The following is a 15875-nucleotide window of genomic DNA, read 5'->3' as shown; positions in this document are numbered from 1 at the left end:
GGAGGGAGACAGACAGTGACAGAGACAGGGAGAGGGAGAGGGAGGGAGACAGACAGTGACAGAGACACAGAGAGGGAGAGGGAGGGAGACAGACAGTGACAGAGACAGGGAGAGGGAGAGGGAGGGAGACAGACAGTGACAGAGACAGGGAGAGGGAGGGAGACAGACAGTGACAGAGACACGGAGAGGGAGGGAGACAGACAGTGACAGAGACACGGAGAGGGAGAGGGAGACAGACAGTGACAGAGACAGGGAGAGGGAGAGGGAGGGAGACAGACAGTGACAGAGACAGGGAGAGGGAGGGAGACAGACAGTGACAGAGACAGGGAGAGGGAGAGGGAGGGAGACAGACAGTGACAGAGACACGGAGAGGGAGAGGGAGGGAGAGACAGACAGTGACAGAGACACGGAGAGGGAGGGAGACAGACAGTGACAGAGACAGGGAGAGGGAGAGGGAGGGAGACAGACAGTGACAGAGACACGGAGAGGGAGAGGGAGGGAGACAGACAGTGACAGAGACACGGAGAGGGAGGGAGACAGACAGTGACAGAGACAGGGAGAGGGAGAGGGAGGGAGACAGACAGTGACAGAGACAGGGAGAGGGAGGGAGACAGACAGTGACAGAGACAGGGAGAGGGAGGGAGACAGACAGTGACAGAGACAGGGAGAGGGAGAGGGAGGGAGACAGACAGTGACAGAGACAGGGAGAGGGAGGGAGAGACAGACAGTGACAGAGACACGGAGAGGGAGGGAGACAGACAGTGACAGAGACAGGGAGAGGGAGAGGGAGGGAGACAGACAGTGACAGAGACACGGAGAGGGAGAGGGAGGGAGACAGACAGTGACAGAGACACGGAGAGGGAGAGGGAGGGAGACAGACAGTGACAAAGACACGGAGAGGGAGGGAGACAGACAGTGACAGAGACAGGGAGAGGGAGGGAGACAGACAGTGACAGAGACAGGGAGAGGGAGAGGGAGGGAGACAGACAGTGACAGAGACAGGGAGAGGGAGGGAGACAGACAGTGACAGAGACAGGGAGAGGGAGAGGGAGGGAGACAGACAGTGACAGAGACAGGGAGAGGGAGAGGGAGGGAGACAGACAGTGACAGAGACAGGGAGAGGGAGAGGGAGGGAGACAGACAGTGACAGAGACAGGGAGAGGGAGAGGGAGGGAGACAGACAGTGACAGAGACAGGGAGAGGGAGGGAGACAGACAGTGACAGAGACAGGGAGAGGGAGAGGGAGGGAGACAGACAGTGACAGAGACACGGAGAGGGAGGGAGACAGACAGTGACAGAGACAGGGAGAGGGAGAGGGAGGGAGACAGACAGTGACAGAGACAGGGAGAGGGAGAGGGAGGGAGACAGACAGTGACAGAGACAGGGAGAGGGAGGGAGACAGACAGTGACAGAGACACAGAGAGGGAGAGGGAGGGAGACAGACAGTGACAGAGACAGGGAGAGGGAGGGAGACAGACAGTGACAGAGACACGGAGAGGGAGGGAGACAGACAGTGACAGAGACACAGAGAGGGAGAGGGAGGGAGACAGACAGTGACAGAGACAGGGAGAGGGAGGGAGACAGACAGTGACAGAGACAGGGAGAGGGAGAGGGAGGGAGACAGACAGTGACAGAGACAGGGAGAGGGAGGGAGAGACAGACAGTGACAGAGACACGGAGAGGGAGGGAGACAGACAGTGACAGAGACAGGGAGAGGGAGAGGGAGGGAGACAGACAGTGACAGAGACAGGGAGAGGGAGGGAGACAGACAGTGACAGAGACAGGGAGAGGGAGGGAGACAGACAGTGACAGAGACACGGAGAGGGAGAGGGAGGGAGAGACAGACAGTGACAGAGACACGGAGAGGGAGGGAGACAGACAGTGACAGAGACAGGGAGAGGGAGAGGGAGGGAGACAGACAGTGACAGAGACACGGAGAGGGAGAGGGAGGGAGACAGACAGTGACAGAGACACGGAGAGGGAGAGGGAGGGAGAGACAGACAGTGACAGAGACAGGGAGAGGGAGGGAGACAGACAGTGACAGAGACAGGGAGAGGGAGAGGGAGGGAGACAGACAGTGACAGAGACACGGAGAGGGAGGGAGACAGACAGTGACAGAGACAGGGAGAGGGAGAGGGAGGGAGACAGACAGTGACAGAGACAGGGAGAGGGAGGGAGACAGACAGTGACAGAGACAGGGAGAGGGAGAGGGAGGGAGACAGACAGTGACAGAGACAGGGAGAGGGAGGGAGACAGACAGTGACAGAGACAGGGAGAGGGAGAGGGAGGGAGACAGACAGTGACAGAGACAGGGAGAGGGAGAGGGAGACAGACAGTGACAGAGACAGGGAGAGGGAGGGAGACAGACAGTGACAGAGACAGGGAGAGGGAGAGGGAGACAGACAGTGACAGAGACAGGGAGAGGGAGGGAGACAGACAGTGACAGAGACAGGGAGAGGGAGGGAGACAGACAGTGACAGAGACAGGGAGAGGGAGAGGGAGACAGACAGTGACAGAGACAGGGAGAGGGAGGGAGACAGACAGTGACAGTGACAGAGACAGGGAGAGGGAGAGGGAGGGAGACAGACAGTGACAGTGACAGAGACAGGGAGAGGGAGGGAGACAGACAGTGACAGAGACAGGGAGAGGGAGAGGGAGGGAGACAGACAGTGACAGAGACAGGGAGAGGGAGAGGGAGGGAGACAGACAGTGACAGTGACAGAGACAGGGAGAGGGAGGGAGACAGACAGTGACAGAGACAGGGAGAGGGAGAGGGAGGGAGACAGACAGTGACAGAGACAGGGAGAGGGAGGGAGACAGACAGTGACAGAGACAGGGAGAGGGAGGGAGACAGACAGTGACAGAGACAGGGAGAGGGAGGGAGACAGACAGTGACAGAGACAGGGAGAGGGAGAGGGAGGGAGACAGACAGTGACAGAGACACGGAGAGGGAGGGAGACAGACAGTGACAGAGACACGGAGAGGGAGGGAGACAGACAGTGACAGAGACAGGGAGAGGGAGGGAGACAGACAGTGACAGAGACAGGGAGAGGGAGGGAGACAGACAGTGACAGAGACAGGGAGAGGGAGGGAGACAGACAGTGACAGAGACAGGGAGAGGGAGAGGGAGGGAGACAGACAGTGACAGAGACACGGAGAGGGAGGGAGACAGACAGTGACAGAGACAGGGAGAGGGAGGGAGACAGACAGTGACAGAGACAGGGAGAGGGAGAGGGAGGGAGACAGACAGTGACAGAGACACGGAGAGGGAGGGAGACAGACAGTGACAGAGACAGGGAGAGGGAGAGGGAGGGAGACAGACAGTGACAGAGACAGGGAGAGGGAGGGAGACAGACAGTGACAGAGACAGGGAGAGGGAGGGAGACAGACAGTGACAGAGACAGGGAGAGGGAGGGAGACAGACAGTGACAGAGACAGAGACAGAGACAGGGAGGGAGACAGACAGTGACAGAGACAGGGAGAGGGAGGGAGACAGACAGTGACAGAGACAGGGAGAGGGAGAGGGAGGGAGACAGACAGTGACAGAGACAGGGAGAGGGAGAGGGAGGGAGACAGACAGTGACAGAGACAGGGAGAGGGAGAGGGAGGGAGACAGACAGTGACAGAGACACGGAGAGGGAGGGAGACAGACAGTGACAGAGACACGGAGAGGGAGAGGGAGGGAGACAGACAGTGACAGAGACAGGGAGAGGGAGAGGGAGGGAGACAGACAGTGACAGAGACAGGGAGAGGGAGAGGGAGGGAGACAGACAGTGACAGAGACAGGGAGAGGGAGAGGGAGGGAGACAGACAGTGACAGAGACACGGAGAGGGAGGGAGACAGACAGTGACAGAGACACGGAGAGGGAGAGGGAGGGAGACAGACAGTGACAGAGACAGGGAGAGGGAGAGGGAGGGAGACAGACAGTGACAGAGACAGGGAGAGGGAGAGGGAGGGAGACAGACAGTGACAGAGACAGGGAGAGGGATCCCAGCTGTCCACACACGCCCCTGCTCCCACTCCCAGTAAGGAACGAGTCCAACACAGTTGTTTGAAACTAATGGCTGATATTTAATTCATTGTCACAACAAAAAAACGACAGACAGGAATCCCCGGGCAGAGAGTGAGCTGGTGACTAACCCTGGTCTCTGGGATGTGAGGGAGAGGGGAGAGACAGCCCCCTCCGGCTTCCCGTTCCCCTGGTAACAAGCGAGAGAGAGAGAGAGAGAGAGAGAGCGAGCCTCAGGGAAAGGGGGGGAGCGAGCGGTGGTCCCTGAGACTGCCCTCGGCAGGATTCCCGCTGGGGGGGGAACAGGGCGGGGAATCAATTCACGGTAAAAACAACACAAAACGCACACAAGGTGAGGGCTGGGGGGGGGGGGGGGAGAATGAAGGGGGAAGCGATGGAGACTGTACAGACTAAAATAAAAACAACGGGACACGGTCAGCGTGAGTGTCAGCGCAGGGGGAGGTGGGGGAACACGATCCCGGCTGTCCGAATCTCTCGCTCTCTCGCACGGGAGGGCGGGAGTGAGCGAGCGTCCTGTCTGGGATCTCCCTCACCTCCACTCCAGCCCCTCTGGCTGGGCTTGGGACACCCCACCGAGTGTGCGTCTCTCCCTCTCGCACCTCCCCTCTCGCTCCGTCTCCCTCCCCCCCCCTCCCAGTGTGTGTGTGTCTCTCTCTCCCCTCGCTCCGTCTCCCTCCCCCCCCTCCCAGTGTGTGTGTGTCTCTCTCTCCCCTCGCTCCGTCTCCCTCCCCCCCCTCCCAGTGTGTGTGTGTCTCTCTCTCCCCTCGCTCCGTCTCCCTCCCCCCCCCTCCCAGTGTGTGTCTCTCTCTCCCCTCGCTCCGTCTCCCTCCCCCCCCTCCCAGTGTGTGTGTGTCTCTCTCTCCCCTCGCTCCGTCTCCCTCCCCCCCCCTCCCAGTGTGTGTGTGTCTCTCTCTCCCCCGCTCCGGTCTCCCTCCCCCCCCTCCCAGTGTGTGTGTGTCTCTCTCTCCCCTCGCTCCGTCTCCCTCCCCCCCCCCCCCAGTGTGTGTGTGTCTCTCTCTCCCCTCGCTCCGTCTCCCTCCCCCCCAGTGTGTGTCTCTCTCTCCCCTCGCTCCGTCTCCCTCCCCCCCCCCCCCAGTGTGTGTGTGTCTCTCTCTCCCCTCGCTCCGTCTCCCTCCCCCCCCCCTCCCAGTGTGTGTGTGTCTCTCTCTCCCCTCGCTCCGTCTCCCTCCCCCCCCTCCCAGTGTGTGTCTCTCTCTCCCCTCGCTCCGTCTCCCTCCCCCCCCTCCCAGTGTGTGTGTGTCTCTCTCTCCCCTCGCTCCGTCTCCCTCCCCCCCCCTCCCAGTGTGTGTGTGTCTCTCTCTCCCCTCGCTCCGTCTCCCTCCCCCCCCAGTGTGTGTCTCTCTCTCCCCTCGCTCCGTCTCCCTCCCCCCCAGTGTGTGTCTCTCTCTCCCCCGCTCCGGTCTCCCTCCCCCCCCCCCCCAGTGTGTGTCTCTCTCTCCCCTCGCTCCGTCTCCCTCCCCCCCAGTGTGTGTCTCTCTCTCCCCTCGCTCCGTCTCCCCCCCCTCCCAGTGTGTGTCTCTCTCTCCCCTCGCTCCGTCTCCCTCCCCCCCCAGTGTGTGTCTCTCTCTCCCCCACTCCGGTCTCCCTGGCCCGGTCAGCGCCTGCCCCGCTCCCGGTTGGAGGTGCTGCTGTGGCTGCGGTGCTTGCCGTCCCGCCTCTCCCTCTCCCTGTCCCTGTCCCTCTCCCGGCCCCTGTCCCTGTCCCGGTCACGCTCCCTCTCCCGGCTGTGGTCTCTCTTGCGTTCGCGCTCCAGCTCCCGGCTGCGTTCCGCCTCCTTCTCCCGCTCCTTGGCACGTTCCTTGCGTTGCTCCTCGCGCTTGCGTTCCTCTTCCTCCTCCTGCTCCTTGCGCCTCCTCTCCCGTTCCCGGGCACGGTCCGCTCTCTCCAGCTCCTTCTGTACGATCTGTGGGCGGTGTGAGGAGAGGAGGGAGAGGGAGAGGGGGGGGGGTCAGACAGCTCACATCGAACGGGGGCCGGTGACAGGATCTCCCGCCAGCCCGGACCCCCCTCCCTAGTCCCCTCCTCCCCGCCACCCCCCCCCTCGGCCCAGTGCGGCCTACCTGTTCGACGGTCAGGGGGAGCCAGTATATACACGGGGCTGCCTTGGTCTTACGGAACAAGTCGTCCAACAGTTTCGCAGGAGGCTCCTCCGGCGCTTTCTCTGTGAAGGGAACAACGTCACGGCACAGCAAGGGTTAATCAGGGCACACGCCAAACGGGATCGACCCCAACCCAGCACTGAGGGGGAGTGGGCACTGTCGGAGGGTCAGTGCTGAGGGAGTGGGCACTGTCGGAGGGTCAGTGCTGAGGGAGTGGGCACTGTCGGAGGGTCAGTGCTGAGGGAGTGCCGCACTGTCGGAGGGTCAGTGCTGAGGGAGTGCCGCACTGTCGGAGGGTCAGTGCTGAGGGAGTGCCGCACTGTCGGAGGGTCAGTGCTGAGGGAGTGCCGCACTGTCGGAGGGTCAGTGCTGAGGGAGTGCCGCACTGTCGGAGGGTCAGTGCTGAGGGAGTGGGCACTGTCGGAGGGTCAGTGCTGAGGGAGTGCCGCACTGTCGGAGGGTCAGTGCTGAGGGAGTGCCGCACTGTCGGAGGGTCAGTGCTGAGGGAGTGGGCACTGTCGGAGGGTCAGTGCTGAGGGAGTGGGCCCTGTCGGAGGGTCAGTGCTGAGGGAGTGGGCACTGTCGGAGGGTCAGTGCTGAGGGAGTGGGCCCTGTCGGAGGGTCAGTGCTGAGGGAGTGGGCCCTGTCGGAGGGTCAGTGCTGAGGGAGTGGGCCCTGTCGGAGGGTCAGTGCTGAGGGAGTGGGCCCTGTCGGAGGGACAGTGCTGAGGGAGTGGGCCCTGTCGGAGGGTCAGTGCTGAGGGAGTGGGCCCTGTCGGAGGGTCAGTGCTGAGGGAGTGGGCCCTGTCGGAGGGTCAGTGCTGAGGGAGTGGGCCCTGTCGGAGGGTCAGTGCTGAGGGAGTGCCGCACTGTCGGAGGGTCAGTGCTGAGGGAGTGCCGCACTGTCGGAGGGTCAGTGCTGAGGGAGTGGGCCCTGTCGGAGGGTCAGTGCTGAGGGAGTGGGCCCTGTCGGAGGGTCGGTGCTGAGGGAGTGGGCACTGTCGGAGGGTCGGCGCTGAGGGAGTGGGCACTGTCGGAGGGTCGGCGCTGAGGGAGTGGGCCCTGTCGGAGGGTCAGTGCTGAGGAAGTGGGCCCTGTCGGAGGGTCAGTGCTGAGGGAGTGGGCCCTGTCGGAGGGTCAGTGCTGAGGGAGTGGGCACTGTCGGAGGGTCAGTGCTGAGGGAGTGGGCCCTGTCGGAGGGTCAGTGCTGAGGGAGTGGGCACTGTCGGAGGGTCAGTGCTGAGGGAGTGGGCCCTGTCGGAGGGTCAGTGCTGAGGGAGTGGGCACTGTCGGAGGGTCAGTGCTGAGGGAGGGGGCCCTGTCGGAGGGTCAGTGCTGAGGGAGTGGGCCCTGTCGGAGGGTCAGTGCTGAGGGAGTGGGCCCTGTCGGAGGGTCAGTGCTGAGGGAGTGGGCACTGTCGGAGGGTCAGTGCTGAGGGAGTGCCGCACTGTCGGAGGGTCAGTGCTGAGGGAGTGGGCCCTGTCGGAGGGTCAGTGCTGAGGGAGTGGGCACTGTCGGAGGGTCAGTGCTGAGGGAGTGGGCCCTGTCGGAGGGTCAGTGCTGAGGGAGTGGGCCCTGTCGGAGGGTCAGTGCTGAGGGAGTGCCGCACTGTCGGAGGGTCAGTGCTGAGGGAGTGCCGCACTGTCGGAGGGTCAGTGCTGAGGGAGCGGGCCCTGTCGGAGGGTCAGTGCTGAGGGAGTGGGCCCTGTCGGAGGGTCAGTGCTGAGGGAGGGGGTCCTGTCGGAGGGTCAGTGCTGAGGGAGCGGGCCCTGTCGGAGGGTCAGTGCTGAGGGAGTGGGCCCTGTCGGAGGGTCAGTGCTGAGGGAGTGGGCCCTGTCGGAGGGTCAGTGCTGAGGGAGTGGGCCCTGTCGGAGGGTCAGTGCTGAGGGAGTGGGCCCTGTCGGAGGGTCAGTGCTGAGGGAGTGCCGCACTGTCGGAGGGTCAGTGCTGAGGGAGCGGGCCCTGTCGGAGGGTCAGTGCTGAGGGAGTGGGCCCTGTCGGAGGGTCAGTGCTGAGGGAGGGGGTCCTGTCGGAGGGTCAGTGCTGAGGGAGCGGGCCCTGTCGGAGGGTCAGTGCTGAGGGAGTGCCGCACTGTCGGAGGGTCAGTGCTGAGGGAGCGGGCCCTGTCGGAGGGTCAGTGCTGAGGGAGTGGGCCCTGTCGGAGGGTCAGTGCTGAGGGAGGGGGTCCTGTCGGAGGGTCAGTGCTGAGGGAGCGGGCCCTGTCGGAGGGTCAGTGCTGAGGGAGTGGGCCCTGTCGGAGGGTCAGTGCTGAGGGAGTGGGCCCTGTCGGAGGGTCAGTGCTGAGGGAGTGGGCCCTGTCGGAGGGTCAGTGCTGAGGGAGTGGGCCCTGTCGGAGGGTCAGTGCTGAGGGAGTGCCGCACTGTCGGAGGGTCAGTGCTGAGGGAGCGGGCCCTGTCGGAGGGTCAGTGCTGAGGGAGTGGGCCCTGTCGGAGGGTCAGTGCTGAGGGAGGGGGTCCTGTCGGAGGGTCAGTGCTGAGGGAGCGGGCCCTGTCGGAGGGTCAGTGCTGAGGGAGTGCCGCACTGTCGGAGGGTCAGTGCTGAGGGAGTGCCGCACTGTCGGAGGGTCAGTGCTGAGGGAGTGGGCCCTGTCGGAGGGTCAGTGCTGAGGGAGTGGGCCCTGTCGGAGGGTCGGTGCTGAGGGAGTGGGCACTGTCGGAGGGTCGGTGCTGAGGGAGTGGGCACTGTCGGAGGGTCAGCGCTGAGGGAGTGGGCACTGTCGGAGGGTCAGTGCTGAGGGAGTGGGCCCTGTCGGAGGGTCGGCGCTGAGGGAGTGGGCCCTGTCGGAGGGTCAGTGCTGAGGGAGTGGGCACTGTCGGAGGGTCAGTGCTGAGGGAGGGGGCCCTGTCGGAGGGTCAGTGCTGAGGGAGTGGGCCCTGTCGGAGGGTCAGTGCTGAGGGAGTGGGCCCTGTCGGAGGGTCAGTGCTGAGGGAGTGGGCCCTGTCGGAGGGTCAGTGCTGAGGGAGTGCCGCACTGTCGGAGGGTCAGTGCTGAGGGAGTGGGCCCTGTCGGAGGGTCAGTGCTGAGGGAGTGGGCACTGTCGGAGGGTCAGTGCTGAGGGAGTGGGCCCTGTCGGAGGGTCAGTGCTGAGGGAGTGGGCACTGTCGGAGGGTCAGTGCTGAGGGAGTGCCGCACTGTCGGAGGGTCAGTGCTGAGGGAGTGCCGCACTGTCGGAGGGTCAGTGCTGAGGGAGCGGGCCCTGTCGGAGGGTCAGTGCTGAGGGAGTGGGCCCTGTCGGAGGGTCAGTGCTGAGGGAGGGGGTCCTGTCGGAGGGTCAGTGCTGAGGGAGCGGGCCCTGTCGGAGGGTCAGTGCTGAGGGAGCGGGCCCTGTCGGAGGGTCAGTGCTGAGGGAGTGGGCCCTGTCGGAGGGTCAGTGCTGAGGGAGTGGGGCCTGTCGGAGGGTCAGTGCTGCGGGAGTGGGCCCTGTCGGAGGGTCAGTGCTGAGGGAGTGGGCCCTGTCGGAGGGTCAGTGCTGAGGGAGTGGGCCCTGTCGGAGGGTCAGTGCTGAGGGAGTGCCGCACTGTCGGAGGGTCAGTGCTGAGGGAGCGGGCCCTGTCGGAGGGTCAGTGCTGAGGGAGTGGGCCCTGTCGGAGGGTCAGTGCTGAGGGAGGGGGTCCTGTCGGAGGGTCAGTGCTGAGGGAGCGGGCCCTGTCGGAGGGTCAGTGCTGAGGGAGCGGGCCCTGTCGGAGGGTCAGTGCTGAGGGAGTGGGCCCTGTCGGAGGGTCAGTGCTGAGGGAGTGGGCCCTGTCGGAGGGTCAGTGCTGAGGGAGTGGGCCCTGTCGGAGGGTCAGTGCTGAGGGGGTGGGCCCTGTCGGAGGGTCAGTGCTGAGGGAGTGGGCCCTGTCGGAGGGTCAGTGCTGAGGGAGTGGGCCCTGTCGGAGGGTCAGTGCTGAGGGAGTGGGCCCTGTCGGAGGGTCAGTGCTGAGGGAGTGCCGCACTGTCGGAGGGTCAGTGCTGAGGGAGCGGGCCCTGTCGGAGGGTCAGTGCTGAGGGAGTGGGCCCTGTCGGAGGGTCAGTACTGAGGGAGGGGGTCCTGTCGGAGGGTCAGTGCTGAGGGAGCGGGCCCTGTCGGAGGGTCAGTGCTGAGGGAGCGGGCCCTGTCGGAGGGTCAGTGCTGAGGGAGTGGGCCCTGTCGGAGGGTCAGTGCTGAGGGAGTGGGCCCTGTCGGAGGGTCAGTGCTGAGGGGGTGGGCCCTGTCGGAGGGTCAGTGCTGAGGGAGTGGGCCCTGTCGGAGGGTCAGTGCTGAGGGAGTGGGCCCTGTCGGAGGGTCAGTGCTGAGGGAGTGGGCCCTGTCGGAGGGTCAGTGCTGAGGGAGTGGGCCCTGTCGGAGGGTCAGTGCTGAGGGAGTGGGCCCTGTCGGAGGGTCAGTGCTGAGGGAGGGGGCCCTGTCGGAGGGTCAGTGCTGAGGGAGTGGGCACTGTCGGAGGGTCAGTGCTGAGGGGGTGGGCCCTGTCGGAGGGTCGGTGCTGAGGGAGTGGGCCCTGTCGGAGGGTCGGTGCTGAGGGAGTGGGCCCTGTCGGAGGGTCGGTGCTGAGGGAGTGGGCCCTGTCGGAGGGTCGGTGCTGAGGGAGTGGGCCCTGTCGGAGGGTCGGTGCTGAGGGCGTGGGCCCTGTCGGAGGGTCGGTGCTGAGGGAGTGGGCCCTGTCGGAGGGTCAGTGCTGAGGGGGTGGGCCCTGTCGGAGGGTCAGTGCTGAGGGAGTGGGCCCTGTCGGAGGGTCAGTGCTGAGGGAGTGGGCCCTGTCGGAGGGTCAGTGCTGAGGGAGTGGGCCCTGTCGGAGGGTCAGTGCTGAGGGAGTGCCGCACTGTCGGAGGGTCAGTGCTGAGGGAGGGGGCCCTGTCGGAGGGTCAGTGCTGAGGGAGTGCCGCACTGTCGGAGGGTCAGTGCTGAGGGAGTGCCGCACTGTCGGAGGGTCAGTGCTGAGGGAGCGGGCCCTGTCGGAGGGTCAGTGCTGAGGGAGTGGGCCCTGTCGGAGGGTCAGTGCTGAGGGAGGGGGTCCTGTCGGAGGGTCAGTGCTGAGGGAGCGGGCCCTGTCGGAGGGTCAGTGCTGAGGGAGCGGGCCCTGTCGGAGGGTCAGTGCTGAGGGAGTGGGCCCTGTCGGAGGGTCAGTGCTGAGGGAGTGGGCCCTGTCGGAGGGTCAGTGCTGAGGGAGTGGGCCCTGTCGGAGGGTCAGTGCTGAGGGAGTGGGCCCTGTCGGAGGGTCAGTGCTGAGGGAGTGGGCCCTGTCGGAGGGTCAGTGCTGAGGGAGTGCCGCACTGTCGGAGGGTCAGTGCTGAGGGAGCGGGCCCTGTCGGAGGGTCAGTGCTGAGGGAGTGGGCCCTGTCGGAGGGTCAGTGCTGAGGGAGGGGGTCCTGTCGGAGGGTCAGTGCTGAGGGAGCGGGCCCTGTCGGAGGGTCAGTGCTGAGGGAGCGGGCCCTGTCGGAGGGTCAGTGCTGAGGGAGTGGGCCCTGTCGGAGGGTCAGTGCTGAGGGAGTGGGCCCTGTCGGAGGGTCAGTGCTGAGGGAGTGGGCCCTGTCGGAGGGTCAGTGCTGAGGGGGTGGGCCCTGTCGGAGGGTCAGTGCTGAGGGAGTGGGCCCTGTCGGAGGGTCAGTGCTGAGGGAGTGGGCCCTGTCGGAGGGTCAGTGCTGAGGGAGCGGGCCCTGTCGGAGGGTCAGTGCTGAGGGAGTGCCGCACTGTCGGAGGGTCAGTGCTGAGGGAGCGCCGCACTGTCGGAGGGTCAGTGCTGAGGGAGTGGGCCCTGTCGGAGGGTCAGTGCTGAGGGAGGGGGCCCTGTCGGAGGGTCAGTGCTGAGGGAGCGGGCCCTGTCGGAGGGTCAGTGCTGAGGGAGCGGGCCCTGTCGGAGGGTCAGTGCTGAGGGAGGGGGCCCTGTCGGAGGGTCAGTGCTGAGGGAGGGGGCCCTGTCGGAGGGTCAGTGCTGAGGGAGTGGGCCCTGTCGGAGGGTCAGTGCTGAGGGAGTGGGCCCTGTCGGAGGGTCAGTGCTGAGGGAGTGGGCCCTGTCGGAGGGTCAGTGCTGAGGGAGGGGGCCCTGTCGGAGGGTCAGTGCTGAGGGAGTGGGCCCTGTCGGAGGGTCAGTGCTGAGGGAGGGGGCCCTGTCGGGGGGTCAGTGCTGAGGGAGTGGGCCCTGTCGGAGGGTCAGTGCTGAGGGAGGGGGCCCTGTCGGAGGGTCAGTGCTGAGGGAGCGGGCCCTGTCGGAGGGTCAGTGCTGAGGGAGTGGGCCCTGTCGGAGGGTCAGTGCTGAGGGAGTGGGCCCTGTCGGGGGGTCAGTGCTGAGGGAGCGGGCCCTGTCGGAGGGTCAGTGCTGAGGGAGCGGGCCCTGTCGGGGGGTCAGTGCTGAGGGAGCGGGCCCTGTCGGAGGGTCAGTGCTGAGGGAGCGGGCCCTGTCGGAGGGTCAGTGCTGAGGGAGCGGGCACTGTCGGAGGGTCAGTGCTGAGGGAGCGGGCACTGTCGGAGGGTCAGTGCTGAGGGAGGGGGCCCTGTCGGAGGGTCAGTGCTGAGGGAGGGGGCCCTGTCGGAGGGTCAGTGCTGAGGGAGGGGGCCCTGTCGGAGGGTCAGTGCTGAGGGAGGGGGCCCTGTCGGAGGGTCAGTGCTGAGGGAGGGGGCACTGTCGGAGGGTCGGTGCTGAGGGAGGGGGCCCTGTCGGAGGGTCAGTGCTGAGGGAGGGGGCCCTGTCGGAGGGTCAGTGCTGAGGGAGGGGGGCACTGTCGGAGGGTCAGTGCTGAGGGAGGGGGCCCTGTCGGAGGGTCAGTGCTGAGGGAGGGGGCCCTGTCGGAGGGTCAGTGCTGAGGGAGGGGGCCCTGTCGGAGGGTCAGTGCTGAGGGAGGGGGCCCTGTCGGAGGGTCAGTGCTGAGGGAGGGGGGCACTGTCGGAGGGTCAGTGCTGAGGGGGTGGGCCCTGTCGGAGGGTCAGTGCTGAGGGAGTGGGCCCTGTCGGAGGGTCAGTGCTGAGGGAGTGGGCCCTGTCGGAGGGTCAGTGCTGAGGGAGTGGGCCCTGTCGGAGGGTCGGTGCTGAGGGAGTGGGCCCTGTCGGAGGGTCGGTGCTGAGGGAGTGGGCCCTGTCGGAGGGTCAGTGCTGAGGGAGTGGGCCCTGTCGGAGGGTCAGTGCTGAGGGAGTGGGCCCTGTCGGAGGGTCAGTGCTGAGGGGGTGGGCCCTGTCGGAGGGTCAGTGCTGAGGGAGTGGGCCCTGTCGGAGGGTCAGTGCTGAGGGAGGGGGCCCTGTCGGAGGGTCAGTGCTGAGGGAGCGGGCCCTGTCGGAGGGTCAGTGCTGAGGGAGCGGGCCCTGTCGGAGGGTCAGTGCTGAGGGAGCGGGCCCTGTCGGAGGGTCAGTGCTGAGGGAGGGGGCCCTGTCGGAGGGTCAGTGCTGAGGGAGGGGGCCCTGTCGGAGGGTCAGTGCTGAGGGAGGGGGCCCTGTCGGAGGGTCAGTGCTGAGGGAGTGGGCCCTGTCGGAGGGTCAGTGCTGAGGGAGGGGGCCCTGTCGGAGGGTCAGTGCTGAGGGAGGGGGCCCTGTCGGGGGGTCAGTGCTGAGGGAGTGGGCCCTGTCGGAGGGTCAGTGCTGAGGGAGGGGGCCCTGTCGGAGGGTCAGTGCTGAGGGAGCGGGCCCTGTCGGAGGGTCAGTGCTGAGGGAGTGGGCCCTGTCGGAGGGTCAGTGCTGAGGGAGTGGGCCCTGTCGGGGGGTCAGTGCTGAGGGAGTGGGCCCTGTCGGAGGGTCAGTGCTGAGGGAGCGGGCCCTGTCGGGGGGTCAGTGCTGAGGGAGCGGGCACTGTCGGAGGGTCAGTGCTGAGGGAGCGGGCCCTGTCGGAGGGTCAGTGCTGAGGGAGCGGGCACTGTCGGAGGGTCAGTGCTGAGGGAGCGGGCACTGTCGGAGGGTCAGTGCTGAGGGAGGGGGCCCTGTCGGAGGGTCAGTGCTGAGGGAGGGGGCCCTGTCGGAGGGTCAGTGCTGAGGGAGGGGGCCCTGTCGGAGGGTCAGTGCTGAGGGAGGGGGCCCTGTCGGAGGGTCAGTGCTGAGGGAGGGGGGCACTGTCGGAGGGTCGGTGCTGAGGGAGGGGGCCCTGTCGGAGGGTCAGTGCTGAGGGGGTGGGCCCTGTCGGAGGGTCGGCGCTGAGGGAGTGGGCCCTGTCGGAGGGTCAGTGCTGAGGGAGTGGGCACTGTCGGAGGGTCAGTGCTGAGGGAGGGGGCCCTGTCGGAGGGTCGGCGCTGAGGGAGTGGGCCCTGTCGGAGGGTCAGTGCTGAGGGAGTGGGCACTGTCGGAGGGTCAGTGCTGAGGGAGGGGGCACTGTCGGAGGGTCAGTGCTGAGGGAGTGGGCACTGTCGGAGGGTCAGTGCTGAGGGAGTGGGCACTGTCGGAGGGTCAGTGCTGAGGGAGTGGGCACTGTCGGAGGGTCAGTGCTGAGGGGGTGGGCCCTGTCGGAGGGTCGGCGCTGAGGGAGTGGGCCCTGTCGGAGGGTCAGTGCTGAGGGAGTGGGCACTGTCGGAGGGTCAGTGCTGAGGGAGGGGGCCCTGTCGGAGGGTCGGCGCTGAGGGAGTGGGCCCTGTCGGAGGGTCAGTGCTGAGGGAGTGGGCACTGTCGGAGGGTCAGTGCTGAGGGAGGGGGCACTGTCGGAGGGTCAGTGCTGAGGGAGTGGGCACTGTCGGAGGGTCAGTGCTGAGGGAGTGGGCCCTGTCGGAGGGTCAGTGCTGAGGGAGCGGGCCCTGTCGGAGGGTCAGTGCTGAGGGAGCGGGCCCTGTCGGAGGGTCAGTGCTGAGGGAGGGCCGCACTGTCGGAGGGTCAGTGCTGAGGGAGCGGGCCCTGTCGGAGGGTCAGTGCTGAGGGAGGGCCGGATAAATTGACCGAATACATTAATCATACAAATGGAGCAGTTACAGGAAGGAGACGGTGAACCCGGAGAGGGATCTGGAGAGATTTCCCAGGACATTCCCGGGAATGGAGGGTCTGAGCTCCGGGAGAGGCTGGGGCTGTTTTCCCCGGAGCGTCGGAGGCTGAGGGGTGACCTTATAGAGGCTTATACAATCACGACGGGGACATGGAGAGGGTAAATAGACAAGGTCTTTTCCCCCTGGGGTGGGGGAGTTGACCCCTCTGTTGGGGGGTGAGGGGGGGGTAGATAGTGAAGGTGAGAGGAGAGAGATTTAAAAAGGACATGGGGGGGGGGGGTGATGTTTCTCCCCCAGAGGGTGGGCCGTGTGTGGGATGACCTTCCTGAGGAAGTGTTGAGGGGGTGGGGACAGTGACAGTGTTTAATAGACACTCGGGGAAGGGCACAGACAGGGCAGGGTTGTGGGGGATGGGCCGGGAGCAGGGCAGGGGGGAACCAGTTCGGTTCGGGGCCAGCACGGACCGGGATGGGCCGAAGGGCCTGTTCCGGTGCTCTGCGTGAGACTGGGTAAGATGGAGGACAGTGGGGCTGGGGGACTGGGACCCACCTTTTTTCTCGTTCCTCTTCTCCTTGGACTTGGCGCGCTCCTTCCTGCGGCGTTCCCGAGAGCGGGAACGGGAGCGGACCTTCCCACCCTCCTTGCTCTCGTACTCCTTGATCTTGTCGCGGTCCCACTCCCGCTCAGAGCGGGTCCGTTCACGCCGCTCCATCTCGCGCTCCCGCTCAGCCCACTGGTCACGGGCTATCCTCTCGTGTTCCCGCGCGTCGGCGTGAGCCTCCTCCATCTTCCTCTCGGGAGGGCGGTCTGTCTTCAGGCCCTTGTGGAAATCCAGCTGCCCC

At 65.9% G+C, this 15875-nt stretch overlaps 1 protein-coding gene across 1 annotated transcript; it reads right to left on the bottom strand.

The window, feature by feature from the left end:
• Window positions 1-5610: 5610 nt before the first annotated feature.
• On the bottom strand, window positions 5611-15864 carry LOC132809919 (apoptotic chromatin condensation inducer in the nucleus-like). Its single transcript, XM_060822602.1, has 3 exons — window positions 15583-15864; window positions 6113-6213; window positions 5611-5955 (listed from the first exon to the last, which is right to left on the bottom strand). The coding sequence occupies exons 1-3, from the start codon at window positions 15818-15820 to the stop codon at window positions 5647-5649; spliced, it is 648 nt and encodes a 215-aa protein (XP_060678585.1). The 5' UTR covers window positions 15821-15864; the 3' UTR covers window positions 5611-5646.
• Between the last annotated feature and the right edge of the window lie 11 nt (window positions 15865-15875).

Source organism: Hemiscyllium ocellatum, unplaced genomic scaffold (assembly GCF_020745735.1).
Source record: "Hemiscyllium ocellatum isolate sHemOce1 unplaced genomic scaffold, sHemOce1.pat.X.cur. scaffold_1428_pat_ctg1, whole genome shotgun sequence".
Lineage (NCBI taxonomy): Eukaryota > Metazoa > Chordata > Chondrichthyes > Orectolobiformes > Hemiscylliidae > Hemiscyllium > Hemiscyllium ocellatum.
The sequence above is the reverse complement of the archived record's forward strand: the minus strand, read 5'-3'. Positions and strand labels throughout refer to the sequence as shown.

Bases quoted from the DNA above. Each gene is read 5' to 3' on its own strand.
- LOC132809919 (XM_060822602.1), bottom strand. From the start codon at position 15,820: ATGGAGGAGGCTCACGCCGACGCGCGGGAACACGAGAGGATAGCCCGT. The intron at 6,214-15,582 runs GTGGGTCCCAGT...TTCCCTTCACAG, and splicing joins GAAGAGGAACGAGAAAAAAG to AGAAAGCGCCGGAGGAGCCT. The intron at 5,956-6,112 runs GTAGGCCGCACT...CACCGCCCACAG, and splicing joins TCCCCCTGACCGTCGAACAG to ATCGTACAGAAGGAGCTGGA.